At 37.9% G+C, this 22,084-nt stretch overlaps 1 protein-coding gene across 16 annotated transcripts in view; it reads left to right on the top strand.

Annotated features, from left to right (window-relative positions):
• The window catches only part of EML4 (EMAP like 4), a 203,683-nt gene extending 181,826 nt beyond the window's left edge, over positions 1–21,857 (top strand). For all 16 annotated transcript variants that reach the window (XM_038176040.2, XM_072035760.1, XM_072035759.1 and 13 more), the window contains 9 exons: positions 411–536; positions 655–786; positions 1,379–1,446; positions 7,448–7,536; positions 8,789–8,886; positions 13,423–13,510; positions 14,838–14,936; positions 18,409–18,539; positions 19,033–21,857. In XM_038176040.2, coding sequence (XP_038031968.1) covers positions 411–536; positions 655–786; positions 1,379–1,446; positions 7,448–7,536; positions 8,789–8,886; positions 13,423–13,510; positions 14,838–14,936; positions 18,409–18,539; positions 19,033–19,497 — 1,296 coding nt within the window. In that variant the 3' untranslated portion in view covers positions 19,498–21,857. The remainder of the gene's footprint in view (positions 1–410; positions 537–654; positions 787–1,378; positions 1,447–7,447; positions 7,537–8,788; positions 8,887–13,422; positions 13,511–14,837; positions 14,937–18,408; positions 18,540–19,032) is intronic.
• The last annotated feature ends 227 nt before the right edge of the window (positions 21,858–22,084 follow it).

Below are 22,084 nucleotides of genomic sequence, written 5' to 3'. Positions count from 1 at the left end.
ACAGTAACTATATATATATATATATATATATATATATATATATATATATATATATATATATTATTCCTATCCTTATATGATGAGTTGTAAGAATGTGGAGTACATTTATTTGGTGTGTTTTATGCATAAAAGTCCATGGAACTCTTGTATTTTTTTTTTCTACTAATACCTATTAAAATGAAATAATTGTGATTTTTTTGGAGAGAGGTCCTGTTTTATATGCCTGTACTGAACAAATAAATGAGGTAAGTTTTGGGTCAAGTCCTGATCTATTGTATGTGTGATTAGATTATTCCTTTGTACTGTGAGAACTGCAGTTCTGGTACTGTTATAGTACGCTATTAATAGACTTCAGAAATAAGTGCCTATTAAGATACATGATGTGGCTTTATAAACGTTTCTCTTCCTAGGTTCCTGATCAATATGGAACAATCAGAGCAGTAGCAGAAGGAAAAGCAGATCAATTTTTAGTGGGTACTTCACGAAACTTTGTTTTGCGGGGAACATTTAATGATGGTTTCCTAGTAGAGGTACAGGTGAGTACACTGATTTTTTTTGAATGATTACTCGAAATTGTTAGAGCTTCCCTGGTGGTGTGCTAATTTGAGACTCTTTGTGTTATTTGTTATTAAATCACATACATGTTCTTTACAGGGTCATACAGATGAGCTCTGGGGACTGGCATCGCATCCTTTCAAAGACTTATTTTTAACATGTGCTCAAGATAGGCAAGTTTGTATGTGGAACTCTGTGGACCACACACTGGAATGGACCAGGCTGCTAGATGTATGTCAACCCTTTAACATTAAATATAAAACTGGAAAATAGCAAAAAGCATTAATTATCTGAAGCACCCTTGCCCTATGTCATTGAGAGAAGCAAAAATCCTGAAACTATGGCATTAAAAAGCCATTCAGAAGCTTTGATAAGCTTAACACAGCTCTTCAGAAGTTGTATATACACTAATCTGATTATCATTGTCCAATGCCATTCTAGCAGTCCAAGTCAGGATAAAACTCCAAGTCATTTGTACTTGTTACAGTTTAGCTTTTTTTCCCAATTACTAAATCTATCTGCAGAGGTTATCATGCAGATGTAAAAGGTATGGCTTCAGAAATCCTTCCTTATTGTCATTGTTGGTTTGTGAATTCTGTCTTGTACAAGGATATGTGTAGACAGCATATTTTTACACAGAATTTCAGCTTTTTACTTATGAGAAGGTCATGTAGTACATCAGTGATAGGTTAAAAAAAAAATCTGTGAACTGCAAGTGTGCTAGCTAAGTAGATTTTCTTCTGTCAATTCATGTTAGGCTTTTAGGGTAGCTTTGGTGTGTAGAGTGGACAGGAAAATAACATGTACATGCCTCATTATTTAGGAACCAGGGCACTGCGCTGACTTCCATCCCAGTGGAGCAGTGGTTGCAATAGGAACACACTCGGGAAGGTAAGGGAAGGTAACAGTGCATCAGCTGAGTTGTGATGATCAAAAGGAGACATTTTGATACTATGATTCTTGTATATTAAATGCATATATATTTTTTGCTTTATTCTTTTGTATTAAGTTAACTAACATGAAAAGTTGGGGGAGAGGGGCAGATCTTAAAGGGATTAGATGGAGACAGCTCTTGTTTTTGTTATTTTTGTGTGTGTATGTGTGCTGGGAGGGTTTCACGAGCATTCATTTCTGACTTTACCAGGTATCATATATTTTATCTTGTGTGTATAACATCAGTTTATAAGACAGATACAGTACAGATCTTTCTCCCTTCCAAATCAAACATATGCAAACTGTTAAACTGATAGAGAGGCAAATGAACAGGCTGTAGTATTCTACTTTTGTGTAAGTGAGAGGCTAAAATGGCACATAGCTCAATAGTACTTGATTACAGCAGTTCATGTTCATCCTAAAATCACTGCTTATTTCAAAGCTATCAAAACATGAGTCAAGTCCTTTAACTCAGGCTTCTTTTAGTGTTAGAAAAAAAATTGTCTCAATTCATATCCAAACTTTCTCTGGCTTAGTATCGTCTGCCATGAAATTTCATTACATGAAATCCATGTAATGGATTCTTAGCAAGTATCAACTAAAAGGAAATAAAGAAAAAAAAAAAAAAGGATATACATAGCGAAAGGAAGGTTGGAGAAGCTGATAGGAAATTTTTATTCTATTTCTTATTCACATATTGGTAAAATAACACATAGTACATGTAAGAAAATTGTTTCTTTTTGTGTTAAATGTGCCCCTAGATTTTTTTTTCTACATAACAACATGCCTAAAAACCATTTAAGTTTTGGTTTCAAAAACTGCTAAGCATGTACAACACCCTTTAGCTTTCCTGGAAAAAAATAAATGTTAAATTCTTTTCAAGGTGTTTTTTATCCAAGATGCTGATGCAGTCTGCACTAAATACATTACATATGAAATTAAATTAGAAAACCTAGTGTACCCTCACAAGAAAAATCTTGCTGAGCTCTTGTACATTTGCTTTCCATGTTGTGCCTTTCAATATTTTCATCTCTTTCTAATTACAGCCTTAAACTGAGTAAGTGTTTCTACCTTTGTTAAACAGAGCAGCAGATACTGGCATAATAGAAATTGAGACAGGGAAAAAAAAAAAGGTCAAGCCACATTTCTGGGTAGCTACTAGGCATTTTTGAAATTACATCAAAGCACAATCAAGGCATATTGAGTGGTCAGAGCATGCAGTCTGGTGTTTGCTTTTGACTGAGTTTTTTTTTCCTCTCAGAAGGTTTAACATAACATTTTTCAATTCAGCAGTTTTCAGTTTAAATTCTTTTAAAAAGAAAAATTACTCCAGGCAACCCACTTACGCTGTATTGGATAAGTTTATGTCGATGGCCCTGTGTTTTTTTGGTATTTTTTTTTGGTGTGGGTTTTTTTTTTTTTTTTTTTTTTTTGGCGGTGGTGGTGTTTTTACCAAGTCCTTAGAACTAAGCAGTTACATTTTTACTGTTCTGTTTTATTGTGTTCTGAAATTGCATGATTCAATTATAGGTTTGAGACATAAACTGAATTGAAGTGGGGTCTGGTAAGTGCACAAGTGGATGAGAAATAGATGGAGTTGTGAATCCAGATAAACAGAACAGTTTTAGATTTACTGACAAACCGAAGGCATCACACAGTGCTTTCTGCGCTAAATAATCCAGTCTAAGGGAGGCATTTCCCAGAGGAATGAGGTTGTGTGATAAATTTTGATTACCTCAGGAGAGAAAAGAATCAGGCCTTTAACAAGTCATTTAATAACTTACTTGATTTATAGCCCCAAGCACATAAAGCAAATGTTAAACAAGTCTAATTTGTTTAGGATTCAATAAAACCAAATCTTGGCTGTGTGTGTCATTGCATCTCTAGCGCTGTTTTGCTTCATACACAGAGGTCAGTGAGGCAGGGATAAGGAATGGGAGCGCTGACAAGGTTAGGTTTGATGACTAAAATTGTGACATTGGAAGAAAACTGATTTTTTTGCCTCTTCCCATTCTTGTCCACAGCTTCATGGCAGTGTGTTTTTATCAGGCTGACACATCATGTTTCTGGATTGGTTTTCACATACTGCTCCCCATGAAGAGTATTTCAGTATCACTTCCCTTCTTTGGGCTGTCTGCAAATGATCTGCTGCAGGTTTTGTTCCCACTTCTTTAAATACCTGCTGCATGTCTGGTCATCGTTTGTCAGTGACTAAGCCTGGTTGGAGAGAACTGATATTTTTTGTGCAACCTGCTGTTTGCTGGAAGAGCAGATCTGAAAAAGCAAAATAGGCTGGCAATTGAAAATTCTTCCGGAAAAATGAGTTTTTCAAAGCATTATATGGATAATTTTACCATGCTGTCAGTGGTATTATTTGCAGGGAAGTAGATCTTCCTGTGACTGCTGTAGAATATTTTGAGTACTGTTGATATAACTGCTCAAAAGCTCAACAGAAGAAAAAGGCTAACAGGATTCTTGCAAAAATACTAATGTTATTAAGAAAACTGAAGGGTGGGGAACAATACTAGTATAAGCCAGAGCCCCAAGGAGGTAAATAAGTCAATAGAGTTACTCAGATTTAAACCAGTTCAGTATTTGTGGCAGTAAGACGAATCCCAAACATGCCAGGGAGCAGTCCGACCAACAGATGGGTTGGTTTGTTCATTTATACATTCAGCACTCTGCTTTTATACCTTGCAGGTTCAACATTCTTTATTACCTAAAAGTTGTGGAAATTTCAAGTCCTAGTGAAAAAATATATCGCTATTTTAGAGTTCTGTTTCCCTGGTGATTTTGTCAGACAAATTCTGTATTCACAGATGTAAATTATCAGTAATAAATGTCTGTGTCATGGGTCAGAATTTGCTTTCCAAAAGAGTTGTTTACGGGATTTTTGTTTCTAAATAAATAATTTATTTTTCAGATAAGTTATTTTAAAAAAAGAATAGGAAGACAAGAAACAGATAAACATGGTGAAAGTTCAGTTTTGTTTAATTTAGCTCACAAGTCAAATATGTCATTTTCAATAATAATGGTGAGAAAATCAATACAAATCAGAAAAAGTAAAAGAGCTGCTATTTTTACAACACTATTCAACTGCTTATTTTGTCCGGTCTGCAGATCAGGAGTTAGGAGAGTTAGGAGACATCTGCCAAGCTTTACATATCCCAGCCAGGTGTGGCATTTCCAGGGTTGGCTGCTGTTTGCATTTTGCATACCTTTCATGCTGGGAGGAAGATTCTCTCCCAAAACAGTCTGAAGGTGGACCGCAACTGTGGGAGATAAGGGCACGTGTGGAGTATGCCAGTGAACGGCTGTAGCTGCTAGACTGGAGACAGCTTTCATTGAGATGTTTTTTTTTGGTGGCAATTACAAAATTTACCATAGCTTTGGGAGAGTTTGGGTGATTGAAGGGAGCATGTCTGATTCCAGATGGCGGAGGAACCAAGAAACAGCTGAACTAGATGCGACCAGCATTTCCTTTCCTAAATTAGTATCAAAATTGTCACAGTGCACTGTTTCCGTGGTTAGCTAAGACTGTTCTTAGTATCTTTTGTTCAGAATAAACTTTGGAGGAGGACCAGTGTGATGAAATACTTTCTTTTATTGCCCAATGGAATTCAGCATGCTCTCTTAGGACCCTCAGAAACTCTGTTTTTGATACCACCTCTGTGCTTTCAGTACACTGGATTTTTTTTTTTTTGCATGCTTTTCCAAGCTTTGGAATTTCATTTTGTGTAAGAAACATGTTTACTGGAGGATTACTTGGCTCAGGTGACAACTTCAAGAACCCAAAGAGCCAGTCTTAGAGCCAGCATTGAGAGGCATGTCCCTGGTGCAGAGTCATCACTGTCCTCATTGCACAGCATGGTATGGGAAGAGGAGGTACCCGTTTGCTTTGTGGAAGAGGGCCGCTTTTGGTTATTGCTTTGTTCATAATTAGTTTTCTTATCACCAGGCACCAAAATTACAACACTCAAAAGAAATAAACAGGCATGACGTTCTTGAGTCTTGACAGATAGGCAGATTTGCCATACAGTACCGAAGTTTTCTGGTAGAACAAAAGGTCTTCTACCTCCCTCTCTGCTGTCCATGCACAAAAGGTGTGTTGCCTGCCTGGGCTGAAGCAGTAAAGAGTCTCCATGCTGTATTGGATGCAGGAAAACAAAGTCAGAATGGGGCAGCGGTGCAGTGGCTACGGACCAGCTTCTAGTGTTACTTGAAAAACAGATGCCGTCAGCTCAGTGATGCCTCCATGTGTGTTCTACACAGTTCTGTTGTTCCATCGGGATATAACTCCAGAGCAGTTTTGCTGTCATGGAGTGATTTTTTTTTTTCCCACTGGCAGCAATCTATATGGCATAGGTACACGTCTCTCTCTTTCTCCATGCCAAACCATTTTCATGTTCATTTTTGTTTTTCAATATCCGTATGGTTATCAGACGGGTATAAGAGAAATAACATTTTACTGAAACACTTGGCAGGGACAAAGGCAGAGGCAGAGTTTAAACTGAATGGCAACTTGCAACTATTAATGCATTCAGATAACCTGCAAAGCTTTAGTGTACAGATTAGAAGAAATCAAAAGTATGCATTTTGGAGTACAGCAGAGAAACACAGAGTGTGTTTTCTGCTGCTGTCCATTGAGAACAGATGAGCTGTTTTCCACTGGCTCCATCTGTCTTGCATGTAGATTGCTCAACAGTGAGTGCCAGGTGGGGCTGTTTTTTCATGTGCATGTTATTTATTTTTTTCATGTGTTTCTCTAACCACAAGCTGCGCTTAAGCCACTGGGACCAGGCCACTTTCATATACCAGGCTGCCAGACACTGGATCAGCACAACCTAGAACCTTATCTCCATCCATAGAAAACAATGTGTGCTGCTGCTCCTGGGGGGTTATATCAGCTATATATGTTTCTGCTGTATTAGACAGTCCTAGCTTTTGCAATATGTTTGTTCTCTTGAGTTTACTATTAGGTATCTGTGTTAGATGGTGGATGGAATTGGCTGACTCGTATCCACAGTCTGAGCTTGCTGTTTGCTGATGGGTACATGGCCATCATGTACTTCAGCAGTGCTGAGATACAAAGTCTGAAGCACAGAAATTAAACTCTGAAGACAGCTGTAATGTATTTAGCCATGTTGACATCTTAGGCTTTTGTGACATACGTGTCACAGTGTATGTTATACACAGCAGAACAGTGGCCTGTTCCCAATAGCTTTATATATACCTTTTTTTTTTTCTAATTAAATTTAATTGCCTTTGTCTTGGTAATATATGCTGTATTTTTAGGAGTTAGTTTACAAAAAGCTCTGGTTCTGCTGATCTTGCCCAGTTTGCTGTCAGTGGCCGTTTCAGTGTACAGACCACTAGGCTTTTTTGAGCATCTATGAGTTTTTCACCTGTGCCTCACAATTAATACTGCAGGATAAAAGTTACTGCTAAATAATAAATAATACCAAATAGAATAGGTTCTGTGTTTTGAATGAGTATGGAAATGTTTTCCATTCCCTTCTACTTTGTATTTTTGTTTTTTAATTTTGCTTTATAAAAGTCAAAAGATCAGTTTTTAAATCAAAGCCATTCTTCAAAATGGTGATGATGTAGTAGATTAAAAATTCAGCTGTACCTTTAGGGCTTCAAGATGAGAAGGTGCTGTCATGTTAGCTATCTGGTGACACATTTATCATCCAGGAGATACTAAAGTTATTACTACAGTGTTCAAGGGAGAGAAAAAAAAAAAAAAAACTGCTGCATTTAAAATCTTATATATATTTTTAACTGCAACTTGTGTTGAAAACCAGAAAAGCATTCTATTAAAAACAGATGTTCACTATGCTGCCCTTAAGGGCTAGCGTGAGAAGATGAAGCAAATCAGTGATTATTGCTCTTTTGCTTTCTCTTATTTAATTTTTTTTCCTCATGGAAGTGATACTCACTGGAATTCTCTCTCCAGGTGGTTTGTTTTGGATGCAGAAACGAGGGATCTGGTTTCAATACACACTGATGGCAATGAGCAGCTCTCAGTGATGCGCTACTCAGTAGGTAGGCAGACTTGTACATTCAGAATAATTGCTTGTTTTAGTTTCTGATGAATGAGATGTCTGTTCTGTTAAGCTGTGTTAAACTATTCCCCAGTCACTAGAAAAGACAGAGCTTTGGAAAGACTGCTTTATCAGATACTTAATACCTCAATAATAACAATAATAATACCTGAATACTTGACAGCAGATTTGGTTTTTCTATGCTAAATCTTGGAGTCTTGTAACTGCAAACATTAGTTTCATTTCCTAGCCTTTTCTTTATGTTGATCAGTGCTGTCATAATAATGCTCTGCTCCCAGAAAAATTAAAAATTCTCAATTAAAATAGTTGACATGTTAACAGAAAAGGAAAAGCTGTTAATAAGCTGTCTACCCAGATAGTCTGTAAATAGCTTAGCATTTCAGCAATATATTAATAAACTTTGTAGTTAAGTTTTCAAGTTTATTAATACAAGACCATAAAAATAAGTGTAGGTCTGTCTGAAACTCAGAGCTGTTTAAGGACTTGGTATGGGATTACATGGACACCAAGTCAGTACTGGGTCTCCTCTTCAGAGGTAACATGACAGATCCACAGAGGCTGATTCCTCTCTGTTAAAACTGGGTGGAAGAAGAATCTTGTAAATCTGTTTCTTGTTTGCTTTTGGATAATGTGCAATGTCAGTGAGTAAAATGCTCCTCTGCTGCTGCCACATCTGCTAAACACAGCAATTTATTTCAAAGCACCATTGTTCATTGACACTACAGTGACTCAAGGCAACTCTCAACCATGTATTTTTTTGTTTTAAGTTGAGATAATACAGGTTAGAAAACCACTTATAATATTTGAATGATCCACTTGTTCTTTACAGCTGATTTAGTGCAGATTTATATGCAATCTGCCTTCTACCATGCCCCCAAAAATCCTGTAACTCCAGAATAAATATAGTTCTAAGTTTTTTGTAATGCAGAAATCTCAAGCCTGCTTGCTATCAACAATTTCCAGAAATACAGTGCAGTCTGAGGCTTTTTACCATGTCCATTGGGCATTTACTTAAAAAGAGCAGAGGTGAAAGAACTTGCCCAAAAAACTTAGCCACAAAGTAGACAGATACTGACTGAAAACCAATATAATGTAAACAGTTATGTATCATTAAATACAGCATGTAAGCAATATCTTAAATGAGAACATTGTTTTGGTGATAAATCTGAATTAACATTTGGAAAATAAACATTCTGTTGATTTCTATCAAATATTCTGATCTTCTATTGTAGATGGCACCTTACTTGCAGTTGGATCCCATGACAATTTTATTTACCTCTACATAGTAACAGAAAATGGAAGAAAGTATAGCAGATACGGAAAATGCACTGTAAGTTTTGGAGCAAATATAATCAGCAGTTATTGCATTTTGATGTTATGTATATACTAAGATGTTAAGCAGTGTAAAAAAAAGAAAATGTATCTTGTTAGGTTGATATTTTGCCATTTTTAGTTTCGGTCATACCTTTTATGTCTTTTTCAGCATTTGGCTGATTTTAAACTGCAACCTAATGTGTACTATGACTTAGTTGCCAGGTGAACACTTTTGCATTACATATGAATAATTTCTCAGACTATTAACTGTTCTCTGTAATGGAAAATTAACAGTAAGATGCAGAAGTGTCTTGAATCTAGATGCAGAAAAAATCTTTCTGGGAAAATATTACACTTGTTTGCAGATATTTTTGCACTACTGATAAAGTATTTTTTGGACCAACATAGCATTAGATGATGGAATTTTGTTAGAATATACAATTTTGGAGGTTGCAAATATGTACTGTTTTCAGCTGCAATTTTTATTACAGCATTTGAAATAATACCACTAAATTTCTGGTCTGGGGTAAATAAGTGTGTTTTGCAAATAGTGAAGTTAATTTTAGAGCTCACATTTACATGATGTTTTCTCTTTGCTAAAATGATCTGTTCAAAAAGGACATCCATTTTTCATTTTGTTTTTAGTTGTGTAACACCCTGGCCTTAAGTCCAGCTATCTCTCTAGGTTGGTGGGAACATGTACACAATGAACATCGGAACCTCAGAGGGATTTGTAAATGATGTTACAAGAATAGGTTCACATATCAAATGTTGTATTTTTTAAGAATACATCTCCTGCTGAAAACAGTTTTCATGTGTTTATAATCAATTGCATTCCTTTCGTTTTAAAAATAGGAGTACTTGTTTAATTTGAAAGTGGAGGTGAGGGGACCATAAGCCTCATTTGTAATTTGTAATATATTTTTTCTTCTCAATCTTTGATACAAGATTAGCAGCAGAAGTTGTCAGGGAAGAAGTGAACAGGCATTAGGAAGTCCTTTAGTGCCACGTGTGGCACTTTGAGAAATTTCTCATTTTGGGGGCACTTGGTGAAGATACCCCACACTATCCAATGCTACTTGAGCATTGGGCATTCTGGGGACTCCTTGATGGCAGTTGTGGTATGGGGCAAGCCAGAGTGGTGACAACTGGCCAGATCCCAACACAGCATTTCACCCCATTACTTATTTTTTAACCACAAAAGATAAAATCACTCTAATCTTAAAATATGTAATGTCTAGCTTGTTATGTACTTTAGGATCCCTGAGTTCTTTGAAGAAGTACGGGGTCATGTACTTCTGTATATCCTATGTATTTCATTCAAGAGAGAGCATGTTATAATATTGTAAACTGATGCTTGGATCTCTTGCCCCTGTGTTGCAGAACAGTGTTTCAGAGAACAATTAGTTTGCAGATAATACCACTTTATTAAAGCAGTAAATGTGTGAGTAATAAGTGGTCTCATAATTCTAAAGCAGCTAATAGCTGGGAATATTGATAAACAGCCAGTTTTCAGTGCACAGAGGATGGTGAAGCTGTGCTGAATTATACCATTCTGAAGAGTATTCCCTTTCTTCCTTATCCTTTTCTTTCTCGTGCACCCTAAGACATTCTCTAGTACGCAGCCTCTTATCAAGCATCTACATGTCTGTCTGTCTGTCCCTCTGCCTTGGCAGTGGAGGGGGTTTGTAAAAACTGGGTTGGGAGAAACTTGCACTGATATACTTAGACAGAAGGGTTAATACTTCAAAGCAGATTTCTGTTAACCATTTTTTTTCATTCTGAATGACAGCATGTAGAAGCCAAAATTAGCAGCCTGCTTTCTGTCAGGGCAGAGCTCCTCTGGCCCTTGCAGCCTGTGCAGACTGACCGACTGTGCGGCGAGGCTGCTGATCGGGTTTCACCCACCCTCTGCTGCCCGCCGGCACGCTGACGGCCCAAAACTGGCTTGATGTGAAACAGGGAGGCACCTAGGCGTGCTTGGGACCTGGAGCTCTCCTGGCCCAGGCCTGGGTGCTGGCGCCGTGCCATCTTGGCGTTCTTCTGTCATCCAGTAGCCTCGCGAGTGACCTCCAAGTAGTATGACTCAGTCCTTCTGCTAGTCAACTTCTGGTTGTTTCTTCCAAGCTGAAAACATTGTTTGAATACTTTCAGGAGGATTTTATCTACTGAACCAACATCAGCTTGTGTATAAGGGCTGTATTCCCGCTGTTATATTTAAATCCCCTTTCAGTCACCGTGAGGCTTCCTAGGGCTCCTGGAGAGGCAAGGCCCTGACCCGTGAGTGTGTCTCTGTGGTGAGGGGTGGTGGTGGTTGTGATCAGAAGGAATTTCAGATTAGCTGTAACAACCACTTTGGCTTGTGCAGCTGTTTTTCGAGGGCTCCAGCTATGCAGACAGCAATGTGAAGGTATGGGCTAGGTTATGAACTTCCTACATGTCAACAGTTCAAGGGTAGCCAGTGCTGTTTCTGTTTGCTTTACATCAGAGATATGTTAGCAAAGAAAAAGCAAGTGCTCAGCATTTACCAAGAGGGCTGGGGGGTGAAAGCCACATGGGCTGCAAATATCTGATAACACGAGGCTTAACCTGAATAAGTCGTGTGCCCATCCCGTAGGCTGTGGCCATTTTGACTCTTGTACCACTTCAGTCTGAAGCAGATAAGCATTAGCAATGAAGGAGAGGGTTTCCATGTGACCAAATACTTTTATTTGCCAGCGATAATGTAATTATGTTCATTGTACATAAAGGTACAGAAATGGAAAGACGTTTCCATTTCTAAATAAAACGTTGTATCAGTGGTGGCTACTGAAGAAGCATTTTCATAGAAAATGGGATTGTCCTTCTTAATAACACGGACAATGTTATGTTCCGACTCATCATTCAGCAATTGCTTGCTGGAAGGGATTTTCCAGCATGGAGCCCCCCGGCCAATTGCTTTGTTCACTCCCCCACCACCCTTAGGAATTTTAACAGCTGCCAAATGTCTGGCAGGATTTAGTAAATGACTGACCAATTCTTTTCCATGTTGGAGTTAGCTTGCAAATTTGAAAGCTTGGAAAACAGGGAGGGGGGGGGAAGAATCCTAGCCAATAGTTCATTTATATATTTATTTTCAAAATACCAAGTTTGCCTGTTGATATCATATATCCTACCTATGACTGCAAAGCGCTTATGTCAATACACAGTTCCTCTGCTTGAGGCAGGCTGGTTCATAAGTGAATAAATCTTAAAGGCTAGCTTTTCTCCTAAATATATTTGGGGTATCTCACAGAGGACTGGTGACAGGGAGACAGGGTTGGATGTATTTCCGTGTCTAACTCTGGGAGCAGTCAACATCTCCTGCACTTTGCTGTAGAAGAGGCTGGCATGGCAGCTGGACCAGCCTGTGTCCTGTGTGATGCCCGTCATGGCAGGGGCAGGCAGGGCCAATAGCCTTGAGGGGAGTGGAGGGACAGTGTCTTCCTAATGCCCACCGAGAAAGGAAGGGAGCTGAACTGGCAGCTGTCAGTCACAGAGATGGCATGTTGTTGCCCAGCAGATTGGCAGGGAAAGGGAAAATGGACGGTCTTGCCTGGAGGACAGGAGCAGTAAAAAGAAATGGAAGGATGGAAGAGGAGTGAAATGGATGTCCAATTTCTTCACTTCCTATCCATCCCGCTAAAAGTAACTAGCTCATTCCTAGCCTTTAGAAACACGCAGCTTCTCTGGAGGCTCCCGTTTCTTTATTATTACTGTTGCTACTACCAGCAAAAGAACTAATGCATGGGAAAAGCATGCTATCCAGATGCATTTAGCTTCTTCAGAAACAAAGATGGATATTTAGCACTCCATGTGGCATTGCATAACTATGCAATCAGGCCAAAGTTTTTTGATTATTATATAGGTGACCCTGTGCCTATATGTAGAACTCCTCTTGAAACTGGCATTAACATGCACGCAGCATAAGACACAGAAGCTCTCAAAAAGCTTATAAAGGTGTTCTTGTAACACTGGACCTTAGTCTTGCAGTTTTACATGGTGATTATTAATCAATGCATCCTAAGGTTTTAGGATAAGCAAAGAAATAACCAGAATGTGGATGCATTTATTAAAATTGTTTTTAATTTATAGAGGAATAAAATGTAGTCCCATGCATCACTTTTCTGGCAGGAGTCAAAAAACGATTCTTTGCAAGTTTACTTGCCCTTCTCTTTTAGCTGCAGTGTATACTTTCTTAATGCAAATACAAATATGAGGTCATCAGTATTTTAACAGTGTACCTTCTCAGAGTAAATCATACTGTGGCCCAAGAGGGACGACAGTGTTTACAAGTGAGGAATCTGCCGTGCCATGGGAGAGGCAGGGTGCCCAGCCTGCGTTTGTTTAGCTGTTAGCAAGCATGGCACTGGGTAGTAAGCAGCCTTTAAAGGAGTGTGAGTGAATTGTAGCAGACCAGGGGATGGGTGGGGAGGTGTTTTTTTCCTGTTAACCATCCCACCATTGGATGTAACTGCTGTTGCTGTTTTATTTAAAATATGTTTCACATTGTTGTTACTGCATTCTTCTTTAGGGACATTCCAGCTATATTACACACCTTGATTGGTCCCCAGACAACAAGTATATAATGTCAAACTCAGGAGACTATGAAATACTATACTGTAAGTATGACATCGAATATACTGGAAACAGAAATATGTATTCGTTATCACAATATTTAAAAGAAGGTGTTTGATCGAGACTGTTCAAAATGCTCCCTGACAAAGGAACTAATTTGAACTTTTGTAACCTGATATCTTGATGTTATTCAGAGCTGTGTATTACCTAATGGCAATGCCAAATATAGCTTACTTCTTTACAAGGTCATAAATCAGGTTAACAGCTTAGAATTTACAGAGCAAGTGGCACTACGTTTTGATGTTGGCCCAAGGCTCCGTAGATTGAAAATAATATATACAGTTGTCTAATTACTGTCAACAGTACCAGTTATTTGGGGGGAATAAAATCAGCAGGTCTGTGCCACTGTTCTGTTCTGTTGGCTTTTTTTGTGTTTTCCTTTTGTGTGTGTGTGGTTGCTTTTTTTTTTTTTTTTTTATTAAACTTGATCTTGGCTGGTGATGTTGAAAACTGAGCAAAGTAATAATACTACTTCGGTGAGTTAAGTGTTGATAGCATTTTCACATTTGTCTTTTTAATATATGAAAAGGTGAATTTAATATATAGTAGTTATGTCACAAATTCAACTTACATAGTGAGTTTTAAACTACTTTTTATATTCTTTATATGGTTTTAACTAGAACAAAAGGATTGTAGTTCTTTTCCTGTAATAGGCAAGAAGAGCCAGCAGTTTAAATATCTGGCTCCTTACTATGTTCTTTCTGCCTCTGACTGGTTAGGTTTCAAATCTGGATAGTGCAGTATCTGAATGTACCAAAAGAAAGTGTTGGTCAACATAACCGCCTGTACAGGCAAGCAAAGAGCTATGACCCATTAGTATTGGGCTAGTTTGTTGAAAGATAGACTTTCTTTTGGGAAACAATCTTTCCTTTCCTAGTTACAGTTGAAAAGCTGTCCAAGACTCCACTGGCAGCAGTTTCTCACTGTTTTAAAAGCAGAGTTTCCTGAATGCTTGATTGAATTTTAGCACATCGGTGGAGCTATACTGAGCATAGACATTCTGCTATTACAGAATTTATTAAGGCATTTTGTATAGTAGGGGACCAAACTGCAGGGAAATGTTTCTTGAGGTACACTGATCTGAAAAGGGAAATGAGAAGTAAATGTGGCTTTTAGATACTAAGCAAAGCTTCAGATGTCTGGGATAATGGTAATGGTGTATCTTTGTCTCTACATTGCAATTCCAGGTTGGTTTTAAGATCCATTTTGCTACTACCTCCATTAATTTTAGGATCTTCAAAGACCACGTGTATAAATCCAAAGTTACGTGCCGTAACTCATGATTCACTTTTTTTTTTTTTTTTGTTACAGGGGACATTCCAAGTGGCTGCAAGCTAATCAGGAATCGTTCTGACTGTAAAGATATAGATTGGACAACATACACTTGTGTGCTGGGCTTTCAAGTGTTTGGTAAGCACCATTTAACCTTCTTTTAAGCCATCCCTTTACATTGCGTATTTGTGATTTCTTTCTGGCACAGCGGGGATAGCCCAAAGAGGCGACCACAATACTTGTCTGTGATACAGAGCAGTGGATGCTCTACAGACAGTGTATAATTGATTTATATTTAATCTTGAAGTGTAGATTTGATTTTTCTGCTATCATTTTAGGCTTCCAGTTTGGGGGACTTCAAACTAAAAAGCTGGTATTTTAAAGTGCTTATATGGTACAGGTACATTGATCTTTGTGTATGTTGATTTGGGATAGAAACATGATAATGCAAGTATAAGTTATAGGTTGTGACTTAAAATCATGACAGCCCTTTGATAGTTGAATAAATAACACACACTGCTTCTAAAGAGCAAAAATGCTTTGAAGATAAAACAGATTCTTTACCTAGTGGTGCATTTTTAACATGTAAAGAAAAAAAAAAATACAAAGCTCACAGACCTGATTTCAGTAGTGCAGTTTGAGACTGTGGCCAAGCATTTCAAGCAGCTTTTGCTGATGGTAGCTCTTGCAGCTTTCTGGAGCTGAATACTTTCTGGAGCTTAGTGTTTTGATGAAAATACTGGCCTGAGAACTGTGCACTGGGTTGTATATGTGCTTGTTTTTATTCAGTCTGTCTGTGACATCAAGAGTGGATGGCTGTTTCCTCCTGATGTTCTGTACATGCAAGCCTAGGCTGATGAAGGCTATCAGTCCACCGTAGTCATTTTTGCATTTTTTTTGCTGTTGTGGAGGTACAACTGAAATAACAGTGTAACACAAATGCCTTTCCTAAGCGGAGTATCAGACAATTCAGGCAACAATAAAATGAAAATCAAAGCTCTGTTCCACGTTAATGTGACCTTTTTCTCTAGAAGGAATGTAAATGCTTTGTAAGGCAAATATACCAAATATTCCTTCAGGCATAACCTGGGATCTGATACCATTTTACATTTTATGCAGAGTACTTATATCTACCAGAAATTCAGAGGTAGTAGAAGGTAGCTTTGTTGCTACTGAAATTGTACCACTACATTTACTGGTACAAGAGAGAGAATAAGGGGAGCAGCTGAGTCCCAGCACTTTTCCAGAAGCGTCCTTCACTCCTGACCTAAGGAGACAAGGTGTGGGAGTGCAGAAAGAATTCAGTTTCACATCTGAGTCATTGACTTACTCTCTTTAATAGCTATTGGATAGTAACTGCTTGTGACTGGAGCCAGGCTGGAGATGATCAGCTTTCATAATCACCATTTTGAGAAGTCTTTTTACTTTTTGTTTTAAAAGAGTAGATAAGTCTGCAGATCCTGTCTGCATTCCTTTCTGGATTAATCTGAACTCTAACCTAACTCTGGATTAAGTTTAATTAGTCTCAAGTTCACTAAAAATCTTCAAAGTGCCAATGGAGCTGGGAATGAAGTAGGTTAATGTGACGTTATTTTGGGGAAGAACAGAATATATTTAAACTTCCTAGCCAAGATTCATCGTGCTTTAATTTTATATTTTCTGGTGGTCTGACACCCTTTACAGAATTGTAAAATTACGGATTGGTCCCAGACAAAGACAAGTATTTTCCCATTAAATCAGACAGTGCAGCTAAGTCAAGCTAGCAGATACTTGGTGCCTGAAGGTGAAATCTGCCTTGACTCTAGGGTGAGCTGGTTCAGCGACCCAACAAAGCCACGGGCTGCTCACTTTGATGTTCAGGAGAGAATGTTATCTTTATGGGGTTTTGGTTTTCAGGGTTATACATGTATGTTCTACTGATTCAGCTCTGTGGCAGTATGTCTGTAAGCACCAGCATTGCACTGTTGGCAGCAGAAGAAAGGATGGAAGAGCATGGTGGGGATGAGAATAGCTGCCAGTATTACTGCAGTGGCGTAGTGGTATCATCTGCACCCCTAGCACTTGAAGTCACTCCCTTGTTTGCTGCACATTTTCCACACTTTTCTCTGAGCAAATTCTTTTGAGAGGCTTACTGCTGCCCAGCTGAATATCTTGAATATTAGTCTTTTTAATCTTACATTAAAAAGAAGAGGAAATAGCATAGCTTTTTGGCACAGCTGCCAAAGGTGCTAGCTGAAACTTCAGGAAACTAATTCGAAGTTAATTTATTACTCACGTCTGATGACAGTGTTTTATAGAGGAATGCAGGAGAAAGTAGAATTCATTCATTTTGAGCTACTTGAAAAATCTTTAATATATTTTTCAGATTGATTTTATTAGTTAAAGAGTACTAAAATGTTTCTAAACATTTTCCTTAGCATTTTATGTCTTCAGCAGTGCTACAAGTGTAATAAGCTGCCTTGGATACTCCAGAGAAAATAAAGTTCTGACTCCATCAGCTGAAGAATGGGGAAAAAACAACAACTTTAAAGTTAAATGTTATCTGCAATTTTGCTTAAAAAGAAGGCGTTTGAAAAAGATAAGGCAGTGCTATGCTGGCAGCTTGTAATTGTAGAAAATATTCATCAGCATGTGTTATGTGTTTTTTATTCTACCAAAGCCAGTGACTATAAGGGAGGAAGAAATTTTCATATCTCATGATGGACGTCCCTCTCAGTCAATCAGACACATTTTTATTTTTTTTTAATTGGGGGGAAATTGAAGGGAAAAATTCCTCATAACTCCCTGATTAATCAGAAAAATTTAGTCTGAGCTATAAAATCTGGCATCTTTGGCATATGTTAGTATCTTATAATACCTTGTTTATCTTTTATTCAGCCTTTCTCACAGATGTGAATCACCAGTTTTGTAATGGGAATCTCTGAGGCTCTGAGGTCTTTATTTTTTTTGTTAAAACTACAGCCTCCCCCATCCCCAAATTATTCAGGGCTGTTCATCCAAGCAATATTGTTATTCTTTTGTCTAGACATATCAGTCTCTCTCTCTCTCTTTTTTTTTTTTTTTTTTTTTTTTAAGTTAAAGGCATATTGAATTGTACTTAAGCACTTGACAGCACTTTCATCTATGTAACTTGTACAGGCTAGGTTTCTGTGCAAAGTATCATCAATCATCTCCTTTGAATCACGCAAATATTAAAAATTGCTCCAGATTTCATACAAACAAACAATACTTCTGCATGATGGCCTTGGCTTGTTCCATGCTTCAACATCAGTCTTGCTTTTAAAATGTTTATGTATCAGTCCAAGTGTTAATTTAACAGCTACCAGTTAAAATAAGCCCTAAGCAAGACTGAGGTTTTCAACAGGAAAAGTTGCAAGCCCAAGAGTCTATCCTGACCAAGGCTAAGTGTTTGGGAGGACAGGGACAGAGGAAACAGCATTAGACAGGTAAATTACTGCAACATTTAATTCAACACCTGTTCCATTTTCCAACTTTTTACATTTTGTTATGCTTGTCTGTCACAGCTTTATACATTTTAATTTTGTTCAAGGATACTTTTAAATAGTTTTTAAAACTACCATCACTAAATATCTGCTCTGCTCTCTCTTAGGAGTTTGGCCTGAGGGATCAGATGGGACAGACATAAATGCCCTTGTCAGATCCCATAACCGAAAAGTGATAGCAGTTGCAGATGACTTTTGTAAGGTTCATCTCTTTCAGTATCCCTGTTCCAAGCCAAAGGTAAGTCTAGACCAGGCTGGTCTATGTGCATGTTTGCGTTGAGGGACGTTTTCCTTGCCAGACACATGTTGCCAGTCCAGTTGTTTTAGAACCCGGCAGCCAAATTTGGAAATAAAGTACTCAGGACAAAAACATGTTTTTCCCAATTAAGTTAATCTATAGTATATAATATTATATGAAAACATTATATATATATTTATATAATATGTATTATGTGAAAAAATATTTATATGTATACAAAAGTGACGTAACAATAGTCACACTTTCCTTTGTCTGGCCTTAGTGTTAAGTCCTTTACTTTTCACATAAAGATCTAAATCTGTCCCAACTTATAAGCCTTGAGAAGAAAAGAGGTGTTGTGGGGGGAAGTTGGTACTCCTGTGTGACTAAGGGGCTCTTTTGAAGGGCTGAACAAAGATATTAGTTTTAGATTTCCATATCCTGTGCTCTTCCGCTTAAGATTGTGATTTTTCTTTCCTGCTTATTTCAATAGGCCCCAAGTCACAAATACAGTGCTCACAGTAGTCATGTGACAAACGTCAGCTTTACCCATAGTGATGGTCACTTGATCTCAACTGGAGGGAAAGACATGAGTATTATTCAATGGAAACTCGTGGAAAAGGTAACTCTACCACAAAATGACATTGTCGTAGACATCGGTTCAACCAAATTGCCCATCCCTGCCAGTGAAAATACTGTACAGTCTCCTGCACCTCTCCCACAACCTTTTAGTGAAATGAACCAAAACGAAAGTGTAACTGGCAGCTCTCCAGCTTCCTTGGAGAGCAACTTGGAGCAGTCCGCAGAGGCCAGTGAGGAGCAAAGCGAGGAGCAAAGCGACGGGAGCAGCCTGGATCCTGCCGAGCCGGGCTACGAGGAGCCCTCCAATGAAACGAGCGAGGAGCACAGCGAGTCCACAGTCACTGAAGAGCAGCAAGATAACTCGCCGGTGTCGTAATGCTCCCAGCTCAGACCGTTGTTATTTTCCCTTGGTGTGCGTGCTTTCATTACAGGGTGAGGGTTCAAATAAGGAAAAGTAGCTGAGATTGGTGACCACTCCAGCTTTTGAGTTTTGGTGAGATTTTTAGTCTGAGCTTCAGTTCAATATGTGGAACCATCCCAAGGGCCTGGCTTTGATGGTTTGTGTCATGATATGGTCAAAGTTAGTAGTGGACATTATCATAGATCCATTTCAGTACTGAAATTGCTGTTAGGAAGTGGCATGAAACATATACTGGAAAAAAGGTTAGCTCTAAGAATTAGCTGAAATAGACCACCTTACCTATGTGAAAGGGCTTTCTGAAAGAACCGAATGGATGAGAAGCACTGAGCAATTCCAGCTGAGGAGTACCGTGCTGCTTTTTCCAGGTGCGAAGACAAATAAAAACCAAAAAGTTCTTGGTAGGGCTGTTTTCCTTTGTTTTTTCTTAATCAGAAAAATAGAGGAAAAACAATGCAATGATGCCACGTGTATGGCAATGCCTTCTTGATCTAACACATATGCAATTTTCTAACACTACTAATTCCTAGAGGAGTCTGGACATGCTCACAGTTGGTCTGCCCTGGGTGCTGCTAGTTCTAAGGCAAATCCTATCAAGGAACAGTGTCAGCTGTTCCATTTTTACAGACTATTTAATAACAGACTAATGAACTACTGGTCTGTTTCACTTTTCATGACCAGAAAGTTGATTTAAACAGTAGGATGTAATTTTCTTCAGAGAATTGCTTGCCTAGAGAGTTTGAAACTTAAGAGAGTCTTTACAGTGACTTTGATGTGAACGGCAGAGAATGCACGGCAAGAACACAGACTTCAGATGGGCTCCAGAGTTAAACTTTAAGCCTTCAAGCAGAACTTGCTCCATCACTAGTAGGATAAATATAAATACAGTTAACTTAAATTATTAAATTGGTGCTTGGGATTAGTGTATTAAGTTGGTAATTTTTTTCTTAATTTTTAGAGGTAACTCTAAAAATCATTAAACTGCAATCTTTTTTTTCTTTTTTCTTTTTTTTTTTTCCTGGCTCCTTTAGCAGTTGTGATATAAGCATACAGTAATTTAGATTGTGATTTTCTTTTTTTCCCCCCTCCGACTTGCTGATCTATTTTTGTGATTTTTTTTTTCTACCCTTACTCCCACCACAACCTCTCCCTGGGTTGCTCTAAGCCATGCAGCTCTCATGTGGCTATACCTGGCCAGTTACGGGATATCTTGGCATTTGGAAAGTAATTTTTTTTACGAAGTTTGTCAGATAGCTACAGTTTTTTTCTTAAGTGCATACGTTTTCTACTTTAAAAAGATATAGATTTACTGACAGATATCCATTTCCTATGTACTTGTTTATATTTTGATTACATAGAATTTTCTTTTTTAACTTGCTGCATTGTGCTGGTATTTTAGTTTTTAGTTAGAATATCATGTTTAGATACTTTGGATGAGTTCATAAGTCTTAATTGTGCAAGCGTTTACGTGATTGTGCCATTCCAAAGTGCATCAAAACTGTCATTCCCTTACTAGTATCTTCTCAGGAGAAATGCTACAGATCAGGTATTTAGTCATCATTTGGAAAGATAAAAACAAATGGACTCCCAAAGGACATTTAGAACATTTATATATAAAATATATAAATATATATATACACGCATATATATATATAAAAATATCCTCTTGTTTACAACAGTTCAAGAAAACCTCAAAGTAGTTCCCTCCGGATGGAGGGAGATATGGATTCCAAGCAACCCATCTGTTTAAACTGTGCTCTGTACATAGTGTTTTACTGGAGAGCTCTAGTATGCCTGACTTGCGAATTTGCCAAATAGCAGCAGTGGAAGATAAAGATCAACTCATCAAAGTGTGTGGTTCCAAATGAGGAATATGCTGTAGGTTTAGAAAATAATCCTAGTAAAGGAAAAAGGATTTTAGAGCTAATGAGGCATGGAGCTCTCTGTCATTTTTATGAACTCCACGTAAGCAACACATTTCATTTGGAACATCTGTCACCTGGGGTTGCCATGTAAAGTGAGAGTTATATAGTTGTGATATTCTTGTGTTTGTAGTTCAGAAGACTCTACTAATATGCAAAAAGCCTTACAGCTTTCAATTGCTGGCAACTACTGTTTAACAAATAATTAAATCTGTGATAATGGATGGAAATGGGTGGGATTATGTAACTGTAGATGTTTTAGAAAAATAATTGTGAATGAATTTTGATTAAGAGTGTTTCATGTGAAGATGTTTGAGCCATTTCTATCTATCATGCATTCCTGTCTCAAGGCAGAACATTTTGAAGATTAAAAAAATAATAAAATAATCAAAGTAAGATAGTGCAGTGTTTCGTTTTGTTTTCTGTATTATCCTGGTTCCTTCTGTACGCAAATTGCATGTCGTCATCATGTATTCAATGTCTGGGTCTATGATGTTAGAAAACAAAGAAAAGAACCTTGTCTAACTTGTGCTTTCTTGATAGGCTCCTGGACTTCATTAAAAAAAAATAATAATAATAATTAATTCAGCAACGTGACTAAGGCTGACACTCCTAAATATTGT

This window comes from Anas platyrhynchos, chromosome 3 (assembly GCF_047663525.1).
Source record: "Anas platyrhynchos isolate ZD024472 breed Pekin duck chromosome 3, IASCAAS_PekinDuck_T2T, whole genome shotgun sequence".
Taxonomy (NCBI): Eukaryota; Metazoa; Chordata; class Aves; order Anseriformes; family Anatidae; genus Anas; species Anas platyrhynchos.
This window is presented reverse-complemented; position numbering and strand designations above follow the sequence as displayed.